General features: G+C 44.0%; 1 protein-coding gene across 20 annotated transcripts in view; it reads right to left on the reverse strand.

The window, feature by feature from the left end:
• DOCK9 (dedicator of cytokinesis 9) overlaps positions 1–20,294 on the reverse strand; it is a 287,020-nt gene that overhangs the window by 47,998 nt on the left and 218,728 nt on the right. For 7 of the 20 annotated variants that reach the window (XM_027557861.1, XM_027557859.1, XM_027557863.1 and 4 more), the window contains exons 34-39: positions 16,132–16,265; positions 13,959–14,073; positions 9,211–9,277; positions 7,377–7,424; positions 5,414–5,527; positions 4,652–4,788 (exon numbers count right to left, since the gene is read on the reverse strand). In XM_027557861.1, coding sequence (XP_027413662.1) covers positions 4,652–4,788; positions 5,414–5,527; positions 7,377–7,424; positions 9,211–9,277; positions 13,959–14,073; positions 16,132–16,265 — 615 coding nt within the window. Of the gene's footprint in view, positions 1–4,034; positions 4,079–4,651; positions 4,789–5,413; positions 5,528–7,376; positions 7,425–9,210; positions 9,278–13,958; positions 14,074–16,131; positions 16,266–20,294 lie in introns of all 20 variants that reach the window. The other 13 variants (XM_027557870.1, XM_027557879.1, XM_027557875.1 and 10 more) reach the window with 3 other exon arrangements.

Raw genomic sequence — 20,294 nt, forward strand, 5'->3', positions numbered from 1 at the left:
GGCGCAGTCATGTCCAATTCTTTGCAACCCCATGGACTGCAGCATGCCAGCCTTCCTTGTCCTTCACCAAACTTCTCCTGGAGTTTGCTCAAACTCATGTCCATTGAGTCAGTGATGCCTTCTGCTTCTCTTTAAACCGTTTCGTCTCAAAAATCAGTAGGATTCCTGAGCTAGTGTTCCTGAATCATTCCTGAAAATAAGTAGCAGGATAGGATGCTGTGTGAGTGATACAGATTGACTGGACAATCCACCAACGGACACCCCCATGGGGACAGCCTGTCTTAAGGCCTGGAACAGAGCAGTGTATGAGGGAAGTCTCTAACAGGTGGTCACCGTGTTACTGGGTAACACAGGAAAATCAAACTGAGCTGGCAAACCCAAGAAGGGGTCTTAAGAGACACGGTCATTTCTCAAAGCATCGGTCAGGAACTTTTTAAGGCTGACGAAGAAGATTCTGACCGAGGCCAGTAAGGAGTGCTGTTAACCCTACTGACTTCCACTAGGGGGCAGTGTTGCCTCGGGGCACAGGCACTGAGCGTGGTCATTGAGGAAGGTCAGGGTGGGGAGGTGGAGAAGGCAATGGCACCCCACTCCAGGCAATGGCACCCCACTCCAGTACTCTTGCCTGTAAAATCCCATGGACGGAGGAGCCTGGTGGGCTGCAGTCCATGGGGTCGCTGAGGCTCGGGCATGACTGAGCGACTTCACTTTCACTTTTCACTTTCATGCATTGGAGAAGGAAATGGCAACCCACTCCAGTATTCTTGCCTGGAGAATCCCAGGGACAGAGGAGCCTGGTGGGCTGCCGTCTATGGGGTTGCACAGAGTCAGACGCGACTGAAGTGACTTAGCAGGGTGGGGAGGACTTCCCTGATGTACCATCATCTCTGGCCGGCACGTCAGGGGTCACTTTAGAGACCTTAGGACCCACTGCTCACATGCACACAGTTTCCAGTCTGATGTCACTCAGATACGGAATTTATTCTAAAATCCCACTCAAAGGCTAAGGATGAGACCTTCTCCCCTCTAATGTCAGTTGCTGTGTTTAAACTAACTCTACTCCGTTTTATGCAGTTCTGTTTCCTGAAAATCCCGGTGTAGCAATGCTGACCATACCTATAACTATCCCTGGCCCCCGGCCCCAGCGCACATCAGAGGTGATGTGGTGGGAAGGGCGGAAGCTGATCCACAGCCACTTGCCTTTTCTAAATGTCACAGGACATCTGGGCACATCTAATTCTCTGCAAGGGCTTCCCAGGTGGCTCAGTGGTAAAGAATCCGCCTGCCAATGCAGGAGACGTGGGTTTGATCCCAGGGTTGGGGAGAATCCCTGGAGGAGGAAATGGCATCCCACTCCAGTATTCTTGCCTGGAGAAAGCCATGGACAGAGGAGCCTGGCGGGCTACTAGTCCATGGGGTCATTAAAGAGTCAGGCACAACTTAGTGACTAAACAACAATTCTCTGCAACTTAGTCCAGTGATCTTAAACCATCTCTTATACTGAATTATATGAAATACAGGTTTTCTTCAAGGGTTTTTACCTCTTGACTGGCTTTTCTCCCATTAATCAGTGGGAAATATAGATTATCATTCAAGTGAATTTAATATATTCCTAGAATAATATATAACATTAAATACAGAGTGTTATTTTATTTTGTGAATGTATCACTTATTTGCAAATGTGCTTCACTCAGTTTTCCCCTCGTCACTTGGTTTATATAAAATATCCTCCGGGCACCTACCACTCTCAATTTGTCCTCTGGAATAAGTCTTTTCTACCGATACACAATGAGTACATGTTACAGTAAACAGGTCAATACCTTAATGTTGTAAACATTTTGTTTTTATAAGCCTGGGCAATGACCCATGCAACAAACTCCTATGCTTTGAGTGTTTTTAAAATAGCTAAGCCCATTGGTCACAGTGAAATTGTTACTTTCATTAATTGCTGTAAAAATCCGAGAGTAAGTGCCTGCTAGGGTTATACCTGCAGTAAGTATGGGGTCTCTTCCCTTGTCTTACTGTTAACTGGTGATGGGGAGGGGCAGTCTGGCATGCATTGGCTTAAGTTCTTTGTGGTCCTCTGCTGCCCCCTGCTGGTCATGCTGAGGTCTAACAAAGCCTTTCCTTCTTGAACTAGAGAAAAGAGGAAATGAAAAAATGCCGGTGTCTAAGGGATTCTCAAAGAGTCGGACACGACTGAGCGACTGAACTGAACTGGATTGAAAGGATTCTTTCTATTTTCATCCTTTTCTAAAATAAATCCATTTTAGATTCTGGCATTCCAGCCAAGTCTCTCACATACTGGATATCTGTCATATTGGTTGGCCCAACAGAAGGTACTGTATTTACTGTTAAATAGGAATTTTCTTAAAGACACATATATGGCTACAAATTTCCCATAAAATGCCTAGGTTCCAGATGTAAAAAATCATCTATGTATATATACATATACATGCTCACACACATACACATGTATACATACAGTATACACTCCCTTCTCTCTGGCTTTTGGCTGAGTTGATGACATGGAGCTCAAAGAGCTAATGGAGGCAGGGGCCAAAGCCCCCAAAATACAAAATCAGAATTAGAGACATAAGGGAAGACTGAGTTCCAGGGGAAAATGCGTGGACTACAAGACACTGGAAGCTATCTAGGGTGAGCGGGAATTGCAGGCACACTTTAGAAGGCTAAAATAATCAGCTACACACTGTTGATTGGAAAGGCCAAAGGAGAAGATTTGATTGAGGATGGTGTTGCTGAAAATGGCTAAAGAAAAACATTCAGGATGAAAAGAGGAGAGAGGCAGGTAGGACGGGGTTCTCTGTGGGCAGCAGGAAGACAGGATGGAAATCAACAACGCTAACAATATGGTCTTTGGCAGCAGAACACAGCCAGCTGTCTCTCTCCTCCAATTCAAGCCACCACCGCAAAGCCCATTTGCAGTGGGAGGAACTGCTGCCCATCTTAGTGGATTAAGGTTATTTATTCATGGGCTGATCATTCCGTTTATTTTTGTCTGTTTTCTATTTTTCCTAAACAATTACCTTGGCAGGCGGGGCCTTGGTCTGCTTAAATTTTTTTTTTAATGCTTTAAAGTGTAAGCATGTATTTCAACTGATAGTGAGATAATCCTTGTGTTAAAAATTTTCTGGGCAAAAGGCAATGTAGCAGGTCCTTCAGAAGAATGGAAATTTGATTTGTGTGCTAAATAGGAAATGAAAACTAAAAATAGTGAAACTCCTTGTTCTGTTTGTTTGAACCTCATGTCTGCAGAGCTGAAAAAGCCCTAACAGAGGTGGATAAATCAAATTCTTACATGTGTTGTACAAGGTACAGCTAAGTATAGAACTGAGAACTAGCATTTGAAGGCTACCGGCTCAGTGTGTGGCAGACTGACATAATATTGATTTAAATTAAGCCTAGAAGTTTATAGAGAGAGACTGTACCCACTACATTTAACTTTGCTGGGGGTGGAAGAGGGGGTGGAAGCTGCTGTATTTTGATTTCTCAACCTGAACTATTCTCAATTTAAGGTGTCAGGAATATACTGTCTTGACTCTCAGCCTGTACAAAGAAAGAGGTATGGACATCACAGTTCATGGGATGAATTCTTATGATTAGAAACAATGAGAAGATATTAATGACTATGTATTAAAGATGTTGCTTGGAGTGAGTATAAATAGTTGTCTACATGGCACAGTAACTAGCTAACTCATGCATGGAGCGAGGATGGGACGACTCAGAGACCACACCAGACAGAAATGATCACGTCGAAGTGCTGCAAGGTTGATATAGGTTTCCTGCTTGAAGAAACCCTTAAGAAGATTAAATTTACACTTAGGTTTCTGGAAACAGCACAGGTGCCCTCTGGCAAATGATAAGAGTGAATTAAAGATAATGCTCCTATGTTTTGGCAAAGTCTCTACTGTGAAGTTAGGAAGCCCCAAAGTTAGGAAGGCAAGATGAACGAGAGGTCTCGGTTTGCAAGTGAAGCAGCCTCGTAAGCAGACTTTGACCTGATTAAATCTTACCATTGTCTACAGAAATCCCAAGCACACTTGATATCTTTCTCACACTGAAAACACAGAAAAAGTCACTTTGTTATTGGCTTTTCCACACCCTCACACATTGATTCACGGGCTTTACGGCTTCGCAGCAGTTTAAAGATTAACATATGTTCAGGGCTGGAATGTCAGAATGGGGACGCTGGGTCAACTACACGCATGGCCTCAGGAGGGCCAAAGGAACCTGCCCCAGAGGTTTCTCAGGAGTCACGGAGGGGTGGGGGGCAGTAAATGACGATAAGGTGGCTCCTGGCAATGGCTCAAAATACTGAACTAAAAATATCAGAGGATGTCCCGCTATCATCATCAATTAGGCTGGATTTTGTCTTAAAAGCACCAAGCAGAGCCCGTGGGGCAGAGGGGCTGAGCGTTTGGGTCTGCTGCCGCAGTTGACCCGTCCCACATTGTGTCATTCTCCTCTGAGGAAGGGGACTGCGCGGCGAGCTCCAGGTCCCACTGCTCTGAGCTGGAAGAGAAGGCGAGTCGGTGACGTGGTGTGCGGCGCGGTGGCCGGTGGGGGGCGGCCCCCTCGGGGCTGTCATGTGGGATGGCTGGCTGTTACGATGGTGTGTCATGGGACTTACTGTGGTTAAAAGTGAGAGAGTTATCCAGGCTGCCCAGCGGCTGCAATCTCGCATGCATCATCCCTGTTCTGTTACGGGAAACAGGCAATGTCTGAGACTTTCGATCATGAACTATGGGTCCCAGCCCCTCCTGGTTCCTGCAACACGAGTGAAATGGGATAGGAGCCAAAGTTAGACTTGTTACACTGCGGCGAGATGGGGAGGGGCGTTAGTGAGGCCGGGACACAGCACGGAGGAGACGGGCCACGCACAGACCAAGCGCAGCGGAGCCCGCCTGGGGCCCGGGAGCCAGAGACACACAGGCGGCAGGGGCAGCGCTCGCAGAGTTCAGAGCAAAGCACCTGAAGACGAAGGAGCGAGAACCAGGCCAAAGCAGAGGCCTTTCCAGTGTCGGAAAGCCCTTCAGAGATGCTCCTTTTTAAACAGGTGAGCATCACTCCAGTGTGGTGCCGAAGACCAGCATCTGGACAACGGCCAAAACAGCACGTGCCTTTTCAGATCATACATGTTACTGAAGAGCGGAAACAATTTTATTTTTTTAGTCAAAACAAAGGCATTGGAAGAAAACAGAGGAAAAACATGCAGTGGGACGGATTCGGTGAGGCGGTGTAACACCTTTGATTCTTACCCAGGCAAGGAGGAGAAGAGCCACACCCTTTGTTAGACTTGTCAGCAGCCAAGTGAAGAAAACAGAAAAGTGATCTGGGTTAGCAGTCAAACGGCTGACTTCCTACTGTGTACCATCACCAGAGCAGACGAGACCTGAGCCCAGCGCCGGAGCGACGCCTGTCCCCCGTCCCGCGGCCAACCGGCTCCCTCACTGTGTTACTGTGTGGAGTGCAGCAGGGCATGCATGGAGTCTCATGGGGCAGCATGCTGCTGGGTGATTTCAAAGGGACACAATGAGAAGGTGCGGTGTTCCCAGGACGGGAGCCCCATGGAGGCCAGACACGGACGACTCGGGATCCTGTCCGCATGCAGCAGAGACCACGCATGGTTTCCTATAGACCAGCACGCGGCTCTGCACCAGACCAAGCAACACCGGCCTCCTCCCCCGCCTCTCTATGCTCATTTACTTCCAAGACAGTCCCAGGAAGCATTCTTTTACATGCAAATATATACAGGGTGCTTAGGAAGTCAGAAGATTTTTTCTTAAAAAAAAGGTTAAATTTATAGCCATTGAAAAAAAATCAGTTAATTGTTTCACAAAACCCAATTCCACAACAGTTTGTTGGGGCCGAAATCTTTGGCTTCTCACGTTCACCACGTTTAGCTCTGAGGCATTTTATTCTATTTGCACAACATATTCCAAATGCCATCTTGTGATGTGGGTGACAGTTACTAAAAGAGGGTGAGAAGCTCCCCCAGCACAGTATCTTTCTGCTACAAATATACTGTTTAACCATCTTCACGGGACAAAGTCAAAAGGAATGAAGTTGCCATATAAAGAGGTTATTGCATAAGGACACACTGTATATACTTGCATTTAGGACTCAAAAAACTCAAACGCAAAAATTACTGTTACGATAAAAAAGAAAAAGAGTTGAGATTAGCGGACGTTAAGTGCCACCATGTTTCAATTAAAAATAGTATTAATGGGAGGAAAGCATAATATAGTCTTTCTCAATCTGTTTTTTAAAAGAAAACATACTTTTACTTTTAACACAATTTTGAAAATTTCTCAGATATCTCAAGAAAAGAACAATGTTACCATAAAAGCAAAATCTTGACATTCAGAAAGTCTATTAAAAATCTCTTTCCTATTTCATTGCTGTAAAACAGAATTACAGATAAGCGAAAAACCTCAATGACAACTAAACTTTTAAAGTTTTTCTTAAAACATAAATATGTTTATTTATCATTAAAATTTTAAAACAGTAACAATAGAGAAATAAGACACTTGGACCAAGACTCCACAAATACATTATCACAGGATACACAACACGGAAGAGAACAGACACAGACACGCTGGATGGCGACAGGGCAGGAGGAGGGAAGAGACGCCCTCTGAGGAGATACTGGTGCTGCCAGAGCAGGGGCTGCTCAGCCGCCTGCCAGCAAGGACTCAGCTCCCCTCCGACTCAGTGCGGAACCAAAGGGCTGGGCATGGGGCAGTGAGGCTCTGTGACGCTCAACAGAGCGCTCTGGTCAGGCGACGACAGGCCACAGACGGCTTGCTCGGGAAGAGCGGAGAAAAGGCTCAGTTGGAGAGATGGTACTGGTGGCAGTCCGAACGGATCGGAGATGGGCTCAAAACCTTCTTTCGTTAAGAAGCAAAGGGGCTGGACTGAGAAGTAGGTGTCTTGGGAGCTGGGAGGTAGAATGGTAAGAAAAAAGAAAAGAAGGACCTTTTGAGAGTGAGATGGGAAGAGAGATCATTTAGGAAGGAAACAGAGGGAGTGAGAAGACACAGCAAGAGGAACAGCGAGAAGAGGAGGAGACAGAACAGAGCGTAGGGAGGGTTTGGAAGGAGCTGCGGCACCAGGCCGCGGAGGAAAAGCTTTCCAAGAGCTTCGCCTGAGACAGAGTGAGCCAGAAGGAACGCGGCAACGCCGGCGAGCGAGGCCGCCAGGTTTCATGGCAGCTATCCAAGGACCCGCCAACTGTCTTCATGGCTGTTTGTGAGAATTCCAACTGCCAATCACCACAGACGACAATTCCCACACTTTCGGGTCCAAGTAATACACAGAATGACACAACACGCCACACTAACCCCCCACAGTACCTGGCGATATAGCGCTTCCCCATGTATTGGAACTGGTGCAAGCAGACTCTGTGGATAGGATGAAAGATTATCAGGGGAGGCGACAAAATTACTGGGGATAAAATCACTTCTGACACGTTACTTTATTTAAATGCATTTACAGTAACACGTTCATTCAATAAGCTCTTACCTATATTACTGGCCCCTTACTTCTGGTTTTCAGAAATTCTCTGCAAGGTGCCTTTAAACCCACAGAAAGTGATCAAACTCAAGGCAGGCCCTATGTTGTGCTGCTATCAGAACCGTGGAGGATGGTTTGAGCAATGCAGAACAAAGGCCCAGGAGGGACAGGATTGACTGACTTAGAGCTTGGACACTTACTCTACGTTCGTCTTGGAAGTGAAAACCCCATACGCTGCTCCGAGTTGCTTGTTCATCCTCGTTCAACCTAAGGAGCTTTCTTTTTTCTTTTTTTAACATCATATTTATTCCTTTTAGCAAGACAACATCTCTTCATTTTATGTATTTATTTTGGCTGCACCACGTGGTATATGGGATCTTAGTTCCCCAACCAGGGATCAAACTAGTGCCCCCTGCATCGGGAGTATAGTCTTAACCACGGGACCACCAGGAAAGCCCCTGGAACTTTCTGTTTTGATTCAAGTAAATGGACTGGTCCCTTGCAGACATCAAGTATGTTTGTTGTTGTTGTTGTTTATTTTACTATATCCATAACATTGCTTAAAAAAGGAAGTTCTTCTGGTGGTGAAGCTTATCTCAAATGTGACAACTATTATCTTTGTTAAGTATCAACAAGATATAATATCTCTAATATTATCTATACTAGAGAGGAAACGGCCGTGAATTCATGAATCAAGGCCATTAACTCCAAAATGCACAAAACTCTGACCGTCATGGATTTCCACCCAAATTCATGCAAACACGTGGGGCAGCAAATCATGACCCCAAATAGCAGACATAAAGCTACTTGTGAAAGTCACTCAGTCGTGTCTGACTCTGTGGCCCCATGGACTATACAGTCCATGGAATTCTCCAGGCCAGAATACTGGAATGGGTAGCCTTTCCCTTGTCCAGGAGATCTTCCCAACCCAGGGTTGAACCCAGGTCTTCTGCATTGCAGGCGGATTCTTTACCAGCTGAACCACAAGGGAAGCCCATGATTTAACCAATTACTGTGAACAATCACGGTATTAAATAAATAAGTTCTTAATGCAAAAACAATAATGTGCTTGACTGTGGGTTGCTCCCTGAGACCCTACTGGGTGTTACGGAATATACTCTCTATGAAAATTTTTCAAAAATCCAAAAAATTCTGGATTTGAAAAACCATCTGGCCCCACTGGTTTTGGATAAGGGATTGTGGATCTGTGTTTCTAAAAATAAAAAGCTTAAAGGAAAAAATAGAAACTTAAAGAGATCAAATAATATAGACTGTATTTAAGATTTCACTTTTACTTACTGTATATTTTTAAATTATAGCAATTTTTCTGTCTTAGGTACTGTATCTGCTTAAGTTAGAGTCAACTCAGAAATGCAGCATCCACCCAATTCAGCTAACAAATGTTGTGTTATTTTATTAAAACGGCTTAACCACACAAGTAGTAACCTCTCATCTATAATCATCACATATGTAAATTCAGGGCTGTCACTGTCCTCTGGGCCATGAGTTCCTGAGACTGGGTGTTGGGGTCAGCTCCAGGAGAAAGAACTTAACTAAGGATAAGTGTGGATGTGACCATACATTGCATTCCTGGTTCAACAACAGAGTATTTTTCACACCCCTTAATTAGCCAGGAAAAATCAAGAGTCAATGAGCAAAGACAAAACTACTCACTCTGATATTGTAAAAAAATCCATAAGTTCAGCTGTTGAGGCCTTGTTCCAATACGTAAACAAAGCATCTGGAAAGTAAACATGTATTTGGTCAGAATCAGGATGCTTATTTTCTACTTATTTTCTACATTATGTAATATGGGAAGAGACCTGAGTGTAGGCCTCCAAACCCTCCCAGCCCCCTTTCATAATTGATCAAAGAATGAACTATGGTGACCACTCTATACCAGATGACACGTACAACAGCTTAGTCAGGGTAAAGGAGCTACATTTGAACACTTGAACTTTAATTTCATCATGTATCATCTAACCCGACATGGTACATATTTTAACTTATACATGATGAGCTCTTAAATGGGTTAGAAAATTCAAAGAATACATTGTAGGCATACAATCTAAAGGGAGGTTCACTCTTTACCAACTACAGAATCCCTCCCCAGTAGAGAATCTCCTGAAAATTCTTATATGTACATAAGTAACCCCTTCCCAACACACACATTGAAATGGAAACACGCATGCTATGTGCACTGTTTCACTGAGTTTTAATTCAACAACAGAGCTTCGATCTATCCCAATCTTTTCCAAGCTGCATAATATTCTTCTCCATGGACGCACTATAACAAAGTTACCAGGTCCCCGACTGACAGACGTTTTACTTGTTCTTCCCCTCAATTTTTTGCTGTTATAAATCATGCTTTAGTGACCATGGGTCTTTGCACACTTGTCCAACCACATCTACAGGACAAATTCTTAGAAGTGAAGTAACCGTGTTAATGGTTTGTACATTTAAAATTCAACAGATACTGTCAAACCGCCTTCTGAATAATCAGTGTATGAGAGCTCCTGTTTCCCAGCCCGATGGTATAATGTATCTGTGCTTAAGAACCTCGCCTACTGGTTGAACCTCTGGGTCAACCTACTCTTTATCACAAGCAACTGGGCACATTTTCAGTTAAGGCAAATCCTACGAATTCACTTGACCCTTACCCATGCAGCACGGCACACACAGTGTTATCATCTGGGAGTTAACCATTTTTACATGGTTACATTTTATATAGAAGCTGAGACATGTGTTATAAGATTTCTCTTAGGGAAAAAGCCATTGAGTCTTTGGGGCCTGAGATGAGGGAGTGGGTGGCTGCAGAGGGGCTGAAGGCCCACAAAGATACACGGCCGTAGACTTCTATTCTACATGGTCAAGAGCAGTGACAACAGGCGGGAGAAGTGGGCGGATGCATAGCAAGTAGCTGTTATGTGCCAAGCATTCCACTGGGTCTCAAGACTTCACATGTGTCCCGTCATTGAATCTTCACCATGTTCAAAGCAGAGTTCCCATTTACAGATGGACTAACTGAAGAACAAATAAAGAGCCTCTTGATGAAAGTGAAAGAGGAGAGTGAAAAAGTTGAGTTAAAACTCAACATTCAGAAAACTAAGATCATGGCATCCGGTCCCATCACTTCATGGCAGATAGATGGGGCAACAGTGTCAGGCTTTATTTTTGTGGGCTCCAAAATCACTGCAGATGGTGACTGCAGCCATGAAATTAAAAGACACTTACTTCTTGGGAGAAAGTTATGACAAACCTAGACAGCATATTAAAAAGCAGAGACATTACTGTGCTGACAAAGGTCTGTCTAGTCAAGGCTATGGTTCTCCTGTAGTCATGTATGGATGTGAGAGTTGGACTATAAAGAAAGCTGAACGCCGAAGAATTGATGCTTTTGAACTGTGGTATTGGAGAAGACTCTTGAAGTCCCTTGGACTGCAAGGAGATCCAACCAGTCCATCCTAAAGAAGATCAGTCCTGTGTGTTCATTGGAAAGATTGATGCTAAAGCTAAAACTCCAATACTTTGGCCACCTGATGTGAAGAACTGACTCACTGGAAAAGACCCTGATGCTGGGAAAGATTAAACGCAGGAGGAGAAGGGATGAGATGGTTGGTGATGTCAATGGACATGAGTTTGAGTAAACTCCGTGAGCTGGTGATGGACAGGGAGGGCTAGTGTGCTGCAGTCCATGGGGTCGCAAAGAGTCGGACACGACTGAGTGACTGAAGTGAACAAAGGCTCAGAGACGCTAAGCAATTCTCCCAATGACCAGCGGAGAGAATGCTGGTGGAATGGAAATTTAAACCAAGTGCACCTGATTTTGAAAGCCACGTTTGGCCTTAGAGACCAGAGGGTGGGTCGCAGAGCTTCCATTTCCTGGGGGCAGGGTTTGAGTTCAGAATCCAGACAGACAGACTCTGGTTACTGGAGGCTGGTCATCTGGGTGTGGTGGGAACCTAGGGAGTTCCTGGGATGCTGAGAGCCTCTCTGGGTCAACCTGCAGACCTCTGAGACCCTTCCCCAAGCACATAAGAAACAGAACCGGCTGGCCAGCCGGGCATACCATGGCGGCCTTTCCTTACTCTGGCTGTTGGGTGTGTTGGGGGTGCGGGGAGGCAGAGCTAAGTTCTATTAAGGAGGGCAAGTGAACATGAAAGCCGCTCAGTCATGTCAGACTCTGCAACCCCATGGACTACACAGTCCATGGAATTTTCCAGGTCAGAATACTGGAGTGGGTAGCCTTTCCCTTCTCCAGGGGGATCTTTCCAACCCAGAGATTGAAGCCATGTCTCAGTCATCGCAGGCAGATTCTTTACCAGCTGAGCCACCAGGGAAGCCCAAGAATATTGGAGTGGGTAGCCTATCCCTTAAGGAGGGAGGAAGCACAAAAAGGAGCAGAGGGTGAGTGAGGGGCCCTGCGTGTCCAAGGTGCTCATTAAATGTGGGATAAAGCAAGGAGACCAGTCCTGGGTGTTCACTGGAGGGACTGATGCTGAAGCTGAAACTCCAATACTTTGGCCACCTCATGCGAAGAGCTGACTCATTGGAAAAGACCCTGATGCTGGCAGGGATTGGGGGCGGGAGGAGAAGGGGATGACAGAGGATGAGATGGCTGGATGGCATCACCAACTCAATGGACGTGAGTTTGGGTAAACTCCGGGAGTTGGTGATGGACAGGGTGGCCTGGCGTGCTGCGATTCGTGGGGTTGCAAAGAGTCGGACACAAATGAACTGAAAGCAAAGAACAGCCACAGAGCTAGTTACAGAGCTGATTCTGATTGTCTGTCTGGTAAATTATTCTAAAGGTGATTTTTCTCCTGCCTCTCATACCATACACAAAAATCAATGCTTGGTAGACATTAGGATTTAAGTGTGAAAATTGAAATAATACAGCTTTTAAAGAAAATACAAAAGAATATCTTCAGACCCTGAGAGTAGGTACAGATTTCTTAAATGAGACACACACATAAAGAAATTCTAATTATAAAGGGGAAAAAATTATACTTGACAGTAATTGATAAAAGAGAACATTCTATAACTATTTTGAAGAGGTTATTGCATTTTAAAAATATTTGCCTGGCCTTAACAAAAGGCTGACTTAAAAGGGTATACTTCTTGTATATTTGTTTTTTTAAAAACACTGATGTTCTAGTTATGCATCATATTTAATATTTGAAATGTAAAGTATTTTAAAGAAAATCTTTAACAAAGGAAAAGCAGGATTATAATGCTGGCTAAAACTCGCTACCATGATGAAAATTGAGAAGTTCTGACTGAATGGGAAGAAGTTCAACGTTCTAACTGAAATATTAGAGTAAGTGCCCAGTGCTTTTATATTTGGTCATCATTCGCAAAAAAAAAAAAACAAACAAACCTTGTCTATTTGTTTGTTTGTTTTTTTAAATAGCTATTTTAAAGTAACATACTGACAGAAGAATAAAATACCCCAGTCACAAAGCATTTCAAGGACTGGCACGCTACTCCTAACCTCTGAGCTAGGGGTCAGCTCTTGGTGCTGCTGAAATGGGAGCTCGATAGGAAAGAAGCACTATGCGCAGGCAGAAGTGCCGTTCCCTGGAGGCTCGATGGCCACAGCCCCTGCCGCCAGACAGGCGGGCTTCCGGTCTCCAAAAATGGCATTTTCCTTTCAGAAGAGTTCATCTTCTCTCCATGACCCTAACGGAGTTCACAGAACACTTTCTGATTTGTTACAGGGAAAATGAGTAGATTTTCTGGCCAAAATAAGAACTGTGACACTGTACCATTGCTTATAGCACACTAAATCAGAGCTGCAACTGTCCTGCCATGGGCGTTCACAAGCCTCACGAGGTGCTGGTAAAGCACTAACGGTCGTGGTCATTCCTGTTTAAAAACGGGGTCGTCAAGCCCTTAATCAGAAACTCAACCTACCAGGATACCACTACTTCCATTAGAAAACTAAACGCACCCCTCTTCTAGTTAAAGCCAGGAATGCTGCACGCACGTGCTCAGGTCGTCGACACTACAGTCTCTAATTCAGGAGACTGACTAATAAAATTAGGCAAGTGGTCCATAAGCTTGTTTGGACAAATGAAACTTTATAATAATAAAAAAAAAAAGAGCTCCTTTCATTTATCTGCTTTTGTCTCCTCTGGCGAAGATGTATGTCTGAATTTAGTATAAAATTTTAAAATTCACACTTTAGAACTTCACACTTTAGAACTTCTTTTTATAGAATATAGTAATTAATGAAAATAAACGTCCAAATTAAGACTTTCATTTCTAGTACATTTATTAAATTAACATGTATTTCAAACAAGAGAGAAAAAAAAATCCACTTAAATCCTTAAACCCTCTCAACCAACTACAATTTTTAAAGGATAAACCGAATACTGAAACAAGGAAAGTAAAGCAGATTTCTTCATTTTTTTACCTACCGTCAGACATGCTTTTTAATATGTAAAGGAAACACATCAGCAGGCTCTTAATCTCAGACTGGTCTAGTTTGTCACAGCGAACGACAGAATTTCCCAAAGTGCCACTTTGTTGGTGCTAAAGGAGGAGAAAACACAGGTGACTTTTCTCCTTTGTTACAAGTAAAACAAAGTTAGGTTCACTTTTCTCCCTTGGAAGAGAAAGATTTTCAGAATTTAGTCAAATCATGTAAGTTGGCAGGTATCCATGATTTGTCAACAGACCACAGGCACATCGTCATCAAACACACACACGTGTGCTAATAATCCATGGGAGTGCTGTCTTGTCTCCTTTGCACACTCTCCCAGGACAAGGCAGAAGGCACGGACCTTTCAAACTGAATAACCACAGTCGTGGTTACTGGCTTAGTTCTGAAATGCCAAGTAAAACTTCATGCAGAAAAGTTTATGTGCTAAGACGGAACACAGAAACGATGCTTCAGAAGACACCGCCAAACCAAGCCACGTCAGTGGCTGAAACAGCAAATTAAGTCCAAGGTGCTGCCGCAGATCAGCCACTGAAGCCTGGAGCTGAGTCATGGTCATTCTGTTACATTCTAGAGCAGCCTTAAGGGAGGACCACGGGCAGCGGCCTGATAGGGGCAAACAGGGTCATCTCAGCCCAGCAGGGCCAGAGGCCCTGAGCTGATGCTATCACGCCACCATCAGCTCAGCGCAACACTGCACACTTCACACAGCTCAGGGCACAGGGCGAGGGCAGTTTTGCCACCAGGCAGCAGGTTCACTTCCAAACTATTCACATAAAAAAAAAAAAAAAAGAACAAGAATCTCATCTCATTAAAAGAGAACACAGGAAATTAGAAAATCTTCAAAGTTATAATTCCAATTGGAATCAGGAATTTTTTTTTTCCCCAAATACCAAAGCAGAAAGATCAGTGAAAAAAATATTTTGTCTTTCATTTCAATATTTCATTCAAGGCATTGGTGGGCAATTGAAAAAATACATAATTATTTTTCAATTCAGTTCAATTTCAATTCAATAAATCATTTTTCAATTTATTTTCAGGCTCGATTAACAACATATGTGAGTAGTTCCATCATAGGGAGGAACCCGGTGCCATCAGTGGCAAAGCTGCAGCGCGGGGGCACCCTGCTGCCCACCCACTTCCTCAGTGCCCCTGGGAGAGCTCAGGCCTCCTCCCAGCGGGGCCTCCTCCGGCAGAGGTGGCAGCGTCAGGAGCGAGAAGTCCACGGTGGCTCGGTGTCTCCTGGCCGGCTGGTCTCTCTCCTCCTCCTCCTCTCCAGCACCATGCACGACACAAGCCGAGTGCCTTCTGAGCAGCCTCTCCCTCTATGCAGGAAGGCGTGTCAGGGTCAAGGGAAAAGTTCGACAGGTCATGACCCCTGCACGGAGATGTCCGCATGGCTCCAGGACCGTGGCTGAGCACCATCGGGGAGAGGCCAGACCCGCAACCCCATGGTAAGGTTACGCACCTGATTCCAAGTAAGGATGGCCTCCGTGTGTCTGAGAATTTGGAATGCATCCCTAAGTGGGTCACCTGTTGACCGATACACGTGCTTGCCTATAACTTGAAATAACTTAGGCAAACAGTGGCCAAGGTGAGACTCATCTATCATGGTTCCAGGTCTAAATCTAAGTTTTATCCATGCGTACAAAATTCAGAATAGTTTTTGTTATTTCAAGAAAAATAGTTCAATATGAGCAGATGTGTTGTGTTGGGGGCACAGGGTGAATGGAGTGATTCCCAATAAGGATTTATCCCTGAGTCATCCATAATTAATCTTTTCTGGAGCCAGCTTTGGATCCAGCGCCCATTTGCATGGGTAACTGTGTTATAAACACTGTTCTCTGGCACACAGACCGTGGAGATTCTTAGCAAGTGGCATTCTGATTTCCCTATCTGTCTAAACTTCCAGAACCAAAGTGCTCACTGTGAACACTGATGAAATGCTGGAACAGGAATAGAGGGGTGCAGGGGATGGGCCCCACCCTTAGATCATACTCTGACCGACTACCCCAGGTTTAACTGAGTTGTTTCAGAAAGAAAGGGAAAAAAAGGTCCAACCTGATGAACATGCGAACATGAAGCATGCCTACTTTGGGCTGAATCCATCAGTTATAAGAAAACACCGAAATTACAGGAAAGGAACTTACCTTCTCCAGGGAATTGCTCTTCTCACTATTCCTTTCTGGAAGGCTGTTCCCGGAATCTGTGCTTATGAGGGAGCCTCTTGAATCAGCATTTCTCACGCTATTGATGTTGGGAGTTGAGTTCGTATATGGAGAAGCTAAACAAAGGTCAAGCCAAGACCCAGATTTGGTGAGAAAGAACAAAATAAAGGTAAGCCCTCAGCTTCAAAGGAGACTGCTTTTAGGGCACTTGTTTAAACTTGTTTTTTCTGTGAGGAAGTTGGCTCAAGACTTTTATTCAGTTACCTCTCCTTTAAAGAACTAGGCCATGTAGTGTAAAAGTAAACTTGAGTCTGAAACATTCCGACATAACTATCAAGTCACTTACGAGAAACCACCTTGGATTGCTCAGACTTGGGGAGAACATGCTGTTTCAGACTGGGGTAGAATAAAGACTTCAAAAAATTAAAAAGATAAATCCACCTATAACCTTCAAATAAAAAAAACTTAAATCATGCAATAAACCCACTGTACTCAAACGGCATGCCCAGGAGCCCCAGAAAACCCCGAGGGGTGTCACGGGACATTTTCAATTTTCAAGGAAAACACAATACTTGACATCTGTCGGAAACCGTAGTTTTGACCTCAGACTGCTACATTCCTTTCCATGATGTCATATCTCTCTGAAGTGGGGTTGCTGTGATAAAAGCCAAGTACTGGGTGAAAATCAGTGTGGAACAGGAAATGAGAATGCCGGTGAGCAGTCTGATTTCAAATGTGAGAAGCTGTGCAGTGTCCAATAGGCACACACGCTCCATTAGTAAGAACTGTGGTTATTAAAAATAAAATTTTTTTTCTTTGAATTTACATACATAGGTTTCAAATGCCTCTTAAATTGTTAGGTTATACATACTTACTAAGTTATTTGGCCTTAAGCACCTAATAAACGGACCACTTGGTGTTTCTTTTGGCCTGGGGACGCCATGAAAAAAGCCACTTTGATAATGAGGGTGCTGTGAACTGAGACTGTTTGGGAATCTCTGCAATAAACATTTACGAGCAGAGAGGAAATCTAACTTGGAAATAAAATTCGTGACATCTGTGAGGGGAAAAAACAAAAAATTGCATTTTAAGGAAGAAGTCAGCCCCTACCTCGAGACTATGGAATTTTAAAAAGTACTAGATTGACTTCCTGCTTAGATAAGATTTCATTAAATCACATAATTAAAAATGACCCTCAGACTCGCACACTTTGGGCTGAACCAAGAGGCGGGCCCCTGGCAGAGAGGCCTGGTTGGCTGTGCAAACCGCAGGAGAAGAGCCCTAGCCCCACGCAGCAGGCTGTGAGCATGGCCCTCTCATTCCCAAGCTGCCTTCACGAGAGATGCCGTCACCTGGCACCTCGGGACAGGCAGCCCTTCTGGGTTTCAGCCTGCCAATTAGCTGCCGTGGATTGAGACACCTCCAAGTTAGTCCATCCCCACCCACAGGCTTATCCACCATCCCTAAAACCGATTCAGTGTGTTAAGTACATCAAGGAAAGAAGGGTCAGCAGAATCCGAAAACAAGTGAAGGCGGGAACATGTAAACCACGGGCCACCGGCAGCACGGCCCCAGGACAGGAACTGTGTGACTGCCACGAGAAGCAGGTCAAAACGCTATGAAAAAGCAATGAGTCTTTTTCTGTACTCAGAAAAGAGACATGCGCTGTGACCAAATTATAACTATCAGCCTCCTAATATAACTGGACTTCATATTTAATGTAGAACATGGAGCTCAGGAGAAAGAGACTCTGGGGAAAGTAAAATTAGACCCTGAATTCTCAGAGTTTAGGCTCAATTCCAGAACAAGAGTCCTAATCTAAAGGCAAACAGGTGGAAATGCAATAAATCAAAATCAACAGGCTTAGTTAGAACCATGTTCCTGTTGTCTGTGTTTGTCTGTATTTATGCACCTGGCCCGGTGCATAACTTTTCGGAGAACTTTAGTTCAACTCTCTCCCCTTTGGTACAGACAGCAAAAAGCAATACACTGAGTAGGTGGAAAAAAGAACTCTGAGCCTAAGAATGCATGCCTTTTAAAATGAATGTAATCTTACAGTAGTTTTTATCCAGGCGATGAATTGGTTTTAGAAATTTTCATGCACCATGTTCCAAAGGCATTAAAAAAAAAATGCTGAGGGCACATCCTCAGTAAGTGTGGAAGGAGAATCTCCTCAAGATATGGAATTCCTTGGTGAATAAAAGAAGAGCTAAAGCTACCAGAAAACAACTAGCAAACCCAGTTCAAAGGTGGGGGCTTCCCTGGAAGGCATTTCTAAAAGGAAGTTAGGATTACAGTGTTTAAAGATGGGGGGTGAGGGGAAGGTGGGGTCATAGATAAAAGCCCAAGTATAAATAAGTCTGCTGCGGTGAATTCCCGTGAAAAGTGGATCCAGATCTTAAAATTCAAGAAAGAATGAAAAAGACAAAATTAGTCTCAAGTACTTTTCATAACTTCACCATGAACACAGAGCAATCGAAGGCCATTTATGCCAATGAAGTTGTGCTGAAGACCCCCCCACGGCTCAGCTCTATGTTCTCAAGGAATCCCAAACCCTAACCGGGCAAATGTGGAACTGGAGAAATCAAGCCAGAGTCAAAACATCACCTCATTCTAGTTTCACCATTTCCACAAAGCCTTGGATCCTGCAGAAATGCTGGTCAGAGGGAACACAGAGTTAAGATTTAGGCTGTGGGACTCATTTGACTGGCTACTAAGAGTCCATCACAAAGCATGAATAACACTGAAGAACTGTGCTTGTTACAATGGCAGTCAAATAACAACACTGAGGTGTCTACCTTGCCAAGCTCTGCAACACTACACTAGCTCTTCTTCCCTCACCAGGACTGTTTTTGAAATGTGGGCACAGGATGAAGAGGACAGACAACTTGCCCTTGCAATTGTAAATGGTGGAAGTCTGGACCCAAGGACACAACTGTCTGACTTTAAAGCCAGTGCCATGGACTGCTGCAAACAGAGCCTGGAAGGGACCCCTTCCCACTTTCAGAGAGTGGCTGGGTGAGTGGTCAGCGCGAGAGCCCCAGGAAGAAGGCAGTGGAAATGCTGTGTGCCAGGCTCTGCATTCTGGATGAATTAACTCATTTCATCTTTACGGTGCCAAATGAGGTAAACAGAACTATGAAAAATACACATAAACATAAGCAAGATTAAAGACTGTATGGGTGTTCGAGGATAAATCTGAGCACTGGTGTGAGGTTTCCAATTTCATAGTCTGGCCAGCTTCGTTGCCTACATGAAATAGCATGTTAACAAGAACAACACAAAAGCTAAGGACATAAACTCAGAATGAACAATAAGCCTGCAGATTAATTAGATAAAAGGACTGCCCTTTTATTCTGGGGGCATTTATTCTGCCCTTTTATTAAGCCCTGGGGTTAATTCCATCATTGGGTGGTCTGAGCACCAGCCACAGTTGGGTGCTTCATTTATTCAAACTGTGGTGTAAAACAGAGGGAGAGATAGAGACAGCATAAGCCTGTGAGTGTCTGTGAAGATGTATGTATATTTTTGCACCATTATCTTTATGAAGGAGCTGGCACATGGGCTCAATTAGTCAGAATATTAATCAGTACATTTCTCAGGCATTTTTTTAAACGGAAAAACTACTCAGTTTGAATCTTGAATTATGCCATCTGTTTTCCTCCCCATGGGGGCTGCTCTAACATTAGTTTAGATAGGAAAAAAAACATTCTAGGAAAGAGATTTTAGAAAACTGATTTCAGCATTGCATTCGAGCCATAAACCAATAACTCCTTCAGGAATTACTTTCTCACATTTCATCTAAATGATTAACACTACAAATAAACCCTAACCCCACACACACACCTGCAAAGATTTTCTTCTCCTAAAAGCATAAACAATCTAATTTGAAGATTTAAAATGAAAAATTAACATGCATTAAACACAAAGCAAACAAGACAAATATGCAATTAAGTGTACTATATTCGGAATTCCTGCAAATTGGGGATCTTTATTTCAGGGTAGGGTTGAGGGGGGTTTCAGAGCTGAGCAGCAAAATAAGAAAAAGAACATGTGAAGCAGAAACTCAAGACTTCAAAGTTCTGATCTGAAAGCTAATGGATGACTGGATTAAAGACACTTTTTGAGTACAACTAGCCAGAAAC

The sequence above is a fragment of the Bos indicus x Bos taurus genome, chromosome 12 (assembly GCF_003369695.1).
Source record: "Bos indicus x Bos taurus breed Angus x Brahman F1 hybrid chromosome 12, Bos_hybrid_MaternalHap_v2.0, whole genome shotgun sequence".
Classification (NCBI taxonomy): domain Eukaryota; kingdom Metazoa; phylum Chordata; class Mammalia; order Artiodactyla; family Bovidae; genus Bos; species Bos indicus x Bos taurus.